The 8,556-nt window shown below is 34.1% G+C and overlaps 1 protein-coding gene across 1 annotated transcript; it reads left to right on the forward strand.

Annotated features, from left to right (window-relative positions):
* Window positions 1-3,892: 3,892 nt before the first annotated feature.
* LOTGIDRAFT_168257 (hypothetical protein) lies at window positions 3,893-7,512 on the forward strand (the record flags this gene model as incomplete). Its single annotated transcript, XM_009066133.1, has 3 exons — window positions 3,893-4,225; window positions 5,596-5,671; window positions 7,136-7,512. The coding sequence occupies 3 exons, from the start codon at window positions 3,893-3,895 to the stop codon at window positions 7,510-7,512; spliced, it is 786 nt and encodes a 261-aa protein (XP_009064381.1).
* Between the last annotated feature and the right edge of the window lie 1,044 nt (window positions 7,513-8,556).

An 8,556-nucleotide genomic window follows, 5' to 3' on the forward strand; every position in this document is an offset into this window, starting at 1 on the left:
AAAAATTTCCCTGAATTGAAGAAGAGTACAAAATTTAGGTGTATCAATATCTTAGGATGTCCGAGGAACGATTAGTGCCAGATATCTCGTGCTATATAAGCAGTAGATTGAAATTATCTTAAAGTTGTATATCGCAATACCTCGTAAGCACCATATAGACCCCTACTCGACAAAATGAGAAATATAAAAGTCGAATTTGTATCACTTTCCTGACAATTATTTTCTCGTTGCACACTGCATTGCAATCCTTCACGAGGAAAAAAAATGTAGGACGCAAATCACAAGTTCATTTTATTTCGGTGGGTGTTCTTTTACAAACATTAATAATATGTTATCATATGCAAATTATTTTAGCTATATAAATATATTAAACTAAAGTGGTTATCTTGTCTAAATCTACCAGTTTATGTCACGGTGCAGTGATCAACTATTTCTTTCAGGTGTAGTGATATGGCACTGCAGTATTTGAGGTTTTATAGCAAAAAAAGCACCAAAGTTTGCAAGTGACTGGAAGTGGATATTAAAGCGGTTATCTTGTCCGAATGTACAAGCACGTTTATGTGACGATAGCAGTGGTCGATTGATTTCAGATCGATCTCTCTAATGAAGTGTTAAATGATAAAGTATTATCATAATTGATAATTGGTATAGATAAGATACAATGAATTCAGCTAAGGGTGCAGGCACACGAACGTTCTTGGTCGCTGAGTAAAATTTGCCAGTGCTTCTACGACAAGATTATCACGTTGCCGACAGGATTTATAATATCAAACCATTGTGATATTTGTCGCCGATTGTTTTATCGTCTGCAAAACAGACCTTCATCACCCAATCAGATTCAATTGCATGTTCCGCACGTGATTATCGACAATGTGGAAAACTATCGACTTAAGTTTTTATTTTGTGACAAGACTGTAATCGGCGACCGAAACCGTTTGTGTGCCTGCACCTTTAGGAAAGAGGGGTAGGAGGCGACGAGACAGGTATATATAAAGAATGGAAGAGTGGAATGGAATTGAGTTCTACCTGATCTACGGTTGATTCTATTGAGGCTAACTTGATTCATTGTTCGTCCTATTGATGGTCTATTAAAAGTCCTGATTTGTCTGATCCATTACTCGTACTATTGAGTCATACCTGATATATGGTTCGTTCTACTGAGGTAAACCTGATCTCTATAGATCTATGGTTCGTTCGATTGAGGCTTACCTGACTTATTGCTCGTTCTATTGATACTTACCTAATTTGTGCTAGCTCTATTGAAGCTTACCTATGGTTCGTTCTATTGAGTCCTACCATTTACTCATGCCAAACTGTTGATCTAGCCCTTACCTCCACCTGTTTATCTTCGTAAGACATTCCAGTTCTCTATATTAGCCTCGATCGACCAGGGTCGTTGTTGGGCCATGCCGATTACCGAAACCTCGATGAGCAAAACCTCCAACAAACATATTTTATTTCATCCATACAATTAAATTTACTGAACCATATCTGCTGTCTAACAACCTTGATACAGTTGAGAGAACCTCATTTAGTGTAAATAGTTTGTAAATTTTTCCCTAATTTGTATTGTATCGTATTGTAACTAATTTTGAATGGTAATGGATTTATATAAGCTTTAAAGCTTGTTTCCAAAACCATATGTTTATCTATATGTATATTGTAATATTTGTAATTCTTGAATAAATATTGTTTAAAAAAAAATGGAAGAAAAGAGTAAGGAGGTGCAAATAGGGATAGAATTGAAATCAAGGTAAAGAAAAGAAGATTGGAATCGAAACAGTACAGAGAAAAGAAAGGGATAGTAGAGACACGGAGAATAAGACAGGGGAAGTAGAGAGCACGGAATTAAAGCTAGTTATGGTTAAGAGAACTGGTGGCTTTAGGGAGCAGTAGTAGTGCAATGGACAAAGATTAATGTCAGCGAAAGTAGAAGAGAGGACGGGTACAGTATAAGAAAGATGAACCTAAAGATTAAGAGAAGGACGCAGTAGAGGGTGAGACAGGTGATATTAGATAGTTGATATATAGCAGAAAAGAATTCGGATACCTAGGAAAAGGATATTCTCTTATATTGAGAGGTACTCATTGTACCTCCGTGCATTGCTTCGATTTATAGTACTCCGAAGACGTCTTCGGTGACTTCTACCACCATTTTTCCTATCTGATACAGCTGACCTTGCAAAATTTTGACGAAAATAGGATTTAGAATATTTTTATAAGTAGCCTCAGTGGCCAGATAAAAATGGAAATGAATTCCCTCCCTTGAGGTAGAACGTTTATAAAACGTTACTATTTAAATTAGACCATTTTGGTCGCATTTCATAAATATTCGGCGGAAATTCAAAATGTTTCGGTCGTAAAATCCAAATGGATCTCGGTCTACTGACCTTTCTGATTCCGCTCAAGCTGCGAGTGTTAAAAAGAATTTTGATTTATAATTCAAAGAAGAAGCTTGAAGATTGAATCTCAGAATCTAGATTGTTGTCCTTATAAAGATATCGATGATTCTTTCGTTCTGATTAGACTAAAACTAATCAATAGTAATTTGGTATTTCTAAAATTTATTGACAAGCGTTGATTTAATGTAGACAATCGTTAATTAAAGAAGTCGCTATTTACTTTAACCACAATGTACATGAGTACATTAAACCTGCTCAAATTTCCAGTTCATATACAATTTGTATCTACAAAACCCGAACAAACGATCAATATCCCCATGAATAGACATATACATTTATGAAGGCTTCAACATTTACATCTTATTAAGAAACATATTTTGTAAAAATGATTAAGTTTAAACCTTAACATTTATATGGCAAAAATACAGTGTCTCAACTAGATATATGGGAGCCTATAGACTTAAGTAGGGTCCCGCCCCCGGGAAATATTTTTGTAACATTATGCTCCCCTGCATTCTGAGACCATTCAATGCTTGATAAAGGGTTAGATGTGGCATTTTGGTGAGTTGATTTGAGTCTTGAATATATGTAACTATAGCCTTCAGAAGTACTAGAAATGGACGAAAATTGCATAATTCCTTTAAACATAAGTCAAACTAGGAAATATACTCACTATTTCTATATATGTTTTTTTTCTATATATCACAGAGTATCTTAAATTGACGAGTCGTCATTTTAACATTCAAACGCGGATAACTCTGGACACACGTGGATTTGAAGGCTCAAATTTCGACGGTGAACCGTGAACATTATTACTGATTGGGTTAGCTAAAGAGTTCCCGTTTGGTAAAAAATGGCGCACTTGTCCCTTTAATGGAAGATTTTTGGTCTGCTATTTTACTCATTTATATATTGCTAGTTGCTTAGTTTGATTGTAATTGTACAATTTGATATACATTGTTTTTTAATTTTGTATTTTCTTTCTGGGGATGGGGGCCCTTAGGGGTGGGGAAATGATTCAATCAGTCCCCTTGGTAGTTGAGCCACTGCAAAGGTAACTCAAATAGAGAGATACTAGCTTATCAGCTCACCAATTAAACTTTATTTTTAGTCATTATCTTACAAGAATATAACATTTCATTTTAATTTCATTGGATTATTCTTCTTGGTTGATGAAGAATTGGGCTTTGGGATCTCACGGATGTTAGTTTTACCAGCAAAATCGGCGAGCAGTGGCCTAAATGATTATAATGTCTCTAGCAACTTTACCTTGCCCTTCCCCATTGAAACATACTTTAGTGACTTAATGTTATGTTCTTTTATATAAATGTTCTTTATGATCAACTAACATGATAAAAAACCGGAAACATAGCAATTGACTTGGTAGAAATTTTTTTAAAATGTAACTTTGTAACTGATCGATCAAAATTTAGTTCAAATACTATCAGCTCGATATAGACAATCGGTGGCACAAAAAAAGAGCAACCGACATGGAGTGTGGCTCGACTCTCATAGAGTTTGTTTTTTCCATTTTTTTATTTCAAAAATTTTGCTTTTGTCAAGCGATGCTTGTGTCAAAATATTTAAAAACATCCGTCATTGTTGAAAATGAATCTGTACGAATTGAACCGATGTTTACAGATCCTGTTATACATAATCAGGAATGTTCTCAACTGTGTACCAGAGATTACGGATGCCGTAAATATATGGTCACTACGGATATTACTACGCACGACAAATCGTGTTACAGATATTCCGATGGTGAAAATTGTGTTGCGTCACAGTCTGAGCTTTCAAACAAAGAGAGCGTTTTTTACAGAAAGGTAAGTATTTTTTTTGTCATCGATATGAACGACAATCTTTATTTTTTAAATAAAATTAAACCAAAATGTTATTCGTTTTTATACGCCCACATCTCACATTTGCTTTTATACGCTCTAAAAACTAGATTTTTTGATGGAACCAAATGAAAATCGGTATGTGTATACATATTCATAAAACGAAGATCAAGTTTGAATTTGAGCTATTTTCAACCGTTAGAAGTAGAGTTATTGCCTTTGCCCCGAAATCATGAATATGCTATTATTCCCTTAGTTTTCAACCGATTTTGACGAAACTTAAAATGGATGTTATTGGACTAAATCGAAAGGTTTGAGAAAGTTTAGTTTACTTCTGATTAGATTTAAGGATTTTTCAAGATTTAGGCCTCTTAAATCAGTTTTGAGGAGCCATCTCCCTTTAACCTCTATACAGTGAAGGCTTCTATCAACATCAATTGTTCGTAAACACTCTAAAAACTAGAGTGTTTGAAGGAATCAAATGAAATTCGGTATGTGCATACATATTCTTGAAACGAAGGTCCGTCCGTCAACATTTGCTTGTAAATGCTCTAAAAACTAGATTTTTTGATAGAATCAAATGAAGTTCGGTATGTGTATACATATTCACAAAACGAAGATCAAGTTCGAATTTGAGCTATATTCGACCGTTAGAAGCAGAGTTATTGCCCTTGCCCCAAAATCTTGAATAAGTTATTATTTAGTTTTCAGCCAATTTTGATGAAACTTAAAATGGATGTTTCGTTTTTACCATCCGCATGCCGCGGTGGGCGTATATGGCTGTGGTCCACTATCTTTTTTATTGGCTTTTATTTATGACAAAGCCACATCAGTTAGAGCAGTGCTTCTCAACCTTTTTCACCCTGTTCACCCCACCTCTGCACTACCAAAAGCCACTGGCCCCTTCTTACGAAAAATAATCAATATTGATATCGTCAGATTTTCATTCAAGAGGGCTGCCGTTAGACCCTAACTGAAGTGGCTATATTCGAAATGAAATGAAATGAAAAATGAAAGTTTGGTCTTATTCTAGATATATACTAACTTTATTTTGTATTTCGATCTTGATAAACTCAGGTACAACTTTGCACATAAGTAAAACCACATCTATCTTGATTTATATCCATTAAGCTAAAAGTGTGATGTCTACACCATATAAGAGAATCAATGTTGTATTTACCTTTAAATGATTGTAAATTAATTTTCATCCGATAGAAATTCAAGTTTTTAATGAAAAATTCTAGAATTGTCACCTGGGTAGAAATTCAAGTTTTAAATTCAAAATTAAAAAAAAATAAATGATGTGGTATACGAACCACCGTATAATGCCTTCTAATATTTTGTTTATATTCTAGTTAAAACAGTCCGACGGTACCCACTGTGTCAATCCAGTTGGTTATTATGGTACAAATTGTGAATACATTATAAAAGGTTTGTAATTATTTCTTTTTCTCGTATTATGATTCCAATGCATGAAGATAAGAATCAATGGTATTCATGAGAAACAAGTTGAACACAAGGCATTCAAATGTCCGTAGTCTGTTTGTTTACCACCGTATATTTGCTCGTTTTGGTCCGATCTGTTGGAAAACAAATGAATCAATTGGACTGAATTTGTTTCTATTCAAACCTCTGATAGTTTTTTTAAATTTTATGCCACTGCAGGCTGGAATAAAGGCAGATGTTTCGGACTAGGGCTCAATAGGAACAAGATTATTCTTAATAATATGCTTGTCCGGATCAGTCTCGAGATTATAACTTGTCCTCTATATTTGACCATTGATGGTGACATTTCGACCCCCTAAACCAGGGGGATTTCACCCTGGTAATAACCCTAATTACCTATAAAGTGGGAACATTGAATAATTTTTATGAATCAATAATCAATTAACTTCTTGAAGTAATAATCAATAATTTTTTTGAAACAATAATCAATTATCATTAAAATATAGCCTAATCAATAGACTTTTAACGTTAAATTTAGCACCAAAAGTCACTATCATAGTAAGCTATTCTAACACTTTTAGTGCTATCAAAATCTATCAAAATGATATAGCCTACTATCAATGTCTAGCTCCTTGGAAATTTTTGAAAAAAAATAGATAAATATTGTGATATATTCTTTTAAAGCTATCATGTTTTAATTGTACTAAAATTAATTATAGTTAAAAAAAAAAGCTTGCTTATCCGCATTTGGTCCGCCATATGTACTACTGGCAGTCTCCATATTATTTTGTTGATAAAAAATGTTTCTAATGGCGGAATGCCAGACTTAATATTATTATTATAATAATATTTTTTAGTTTAATTAGAGAATGGTAGCTTTAAGGAAATTTGACTGTGATCATTAGCCAATTCTAAAATGCATGAAGATATTGTAAAATTTCCTAGAACTGAAGCGGTAGGGGTCCAAACTGTATTTTCTTGCTAATGTCTTCTCCCAATCGCCGCATACCCCCATTGGCGTGACAACTGGCTAAGTTACTTCAGTGCATTAAAATCAATTTTGATAAATTAATTGGCGATTAGTTTTAACATTAAAAACAAGTTATGGATAGTTTGATTGATTCCATTGATTTTGAATGACGACGATTATAGGTAATCGTTAAATTGTAAGTCATAAATTGTCGCCAAGGACTAGCTACCACCTACATTCTATTACTTTCATTAAAGATAGGTTCCCATATTTTTATTTATGAAAATGGAAATGCTCATACTTATTTGAATAGTAAGTAGAGGTGTTCTAATGTGGTTCCTGCAATTTCACTGCTAAAACTAAGTGTTTGATGACGTCACTGATAACGAAGGGCTTTATATCATAAAGCATATTTTGCGATTATTGATAAGAGTTTTGATAGAGAGGAGATATAATCCGAAAGGGTTTAAATTTTTCAGATTGTTATAATGGAAAGGACTACAACTTTAAAGGTCTATCTCTATCGTATGTTAAACCGACTAACAAGATATTTGAGGTTCTGTGTGATTTTAATAATGGTATGACCAATATTCAAGTTCGACGTTCGGATTCGGTGGAAGTCAACTTTAATCGTACCTGGAATGACTATGTGAACGGATTTGGTAACACCCATTCTGAATATTGGTTAGGATTACAGAATATATTCGATTTGACCAATAATGGTGCCAACTTTAGATTAGACATTTACCTCAGCGGACCGGGGTTTAGTTGCGGTATACAATGTTCGGATTTTCAATTAAGGAGACTTCAGTCTAAATGTATCTACAGCTTGCAGCTTCGGATATCCTCAGGATAGTTATTCACTTATTGCTACTGTCTTTTCAACGTATGACCAAAATCTCAACTATGATGAATCAAGGTGTCAGTTGTCATTTCATGCTGGTTGGTGGTTTAAAGCCTTATATAGTACACTCTCATGTACATTTCCTAATTTAAATTCCCAGAGGGGTATGTTAGAATGGAAAGATGAGTCGGTTACTAATGTAGTTATGCGATTATTGCCTTAAGCTATAAAGATACTCCACCCAGTGTCAATGCCGTTCGTTTTCCCTTCGAAAGATATGGGATTCCCCCATAATGTCAAGTTAAAAGGAACTTTGTCTTATACCTTCACAGCAATAGCCATCTTTATTATGTAATTTAAGTGTGTAAATGTGTCAATTTGGTAGGATTTTATGTTAGCGTATACACCATAAAAAAAAAAAAAAAAAAAAAATAAAATCTAACCAAATCGCTACACTTATATACTGCCGTGGCACAAGAAAGGAGACAGCCAATGTAGTCAAGGCCACAGTTCGTAATAAGCTGAAACAATGACGGTAATGGACTACGTAATTTGGAATGATGGTATCAAAGGAAAGGGTTCAAATATAAATTTCAACAACCTCTGCGTGTATTACCCCCAGCAGCACTGTACTCTCGTGCCTATAAAAACACCAAAATAACGGAAAAAACGAACATGATCGGGTGCATAGAAAATATTTTTAGATGTTAAGGAATTTTCCGAGCTAAAGAAAGCAATGTTGTGATTACTGTAATTATTGAAAGGGTTCAAAGGTTAAAGTTGAAATCTGTACTACATCGAGAAACAGTTTCTACACTGTGAATTGCAGATATTATGCTCAATTTCGTTTTCTGTCTATGAGATCTATCTGGCACCTCAATTTTAATATGTGAAACAACTAAATGGTCGATCGATTTTTTCAAAATTTATTTTCAGTCATAATTAAGATTGTGCATATTACACCGTAACACATTATGATTTCAATATTGGAAAATGAATGCATGTTATCTCCCTTTGACTCCCTATGTACTAAACGACGAAAGTCGTATCTTTAGT

The sequence above is a fragment of the Lottia gigantea genome (assembly GCF_000327385.1).
Source record: "Lottia gigantea unplaced genomic scaffold LOTGIsca_73, whole genome shotgun sequence".
In the NCBI taxonomy this organism is placed as follows: Eukaryota; Metazoa; Mollusca; class Gastropoda; family Lottiidae; genus Lottia; species Lottia gigantea.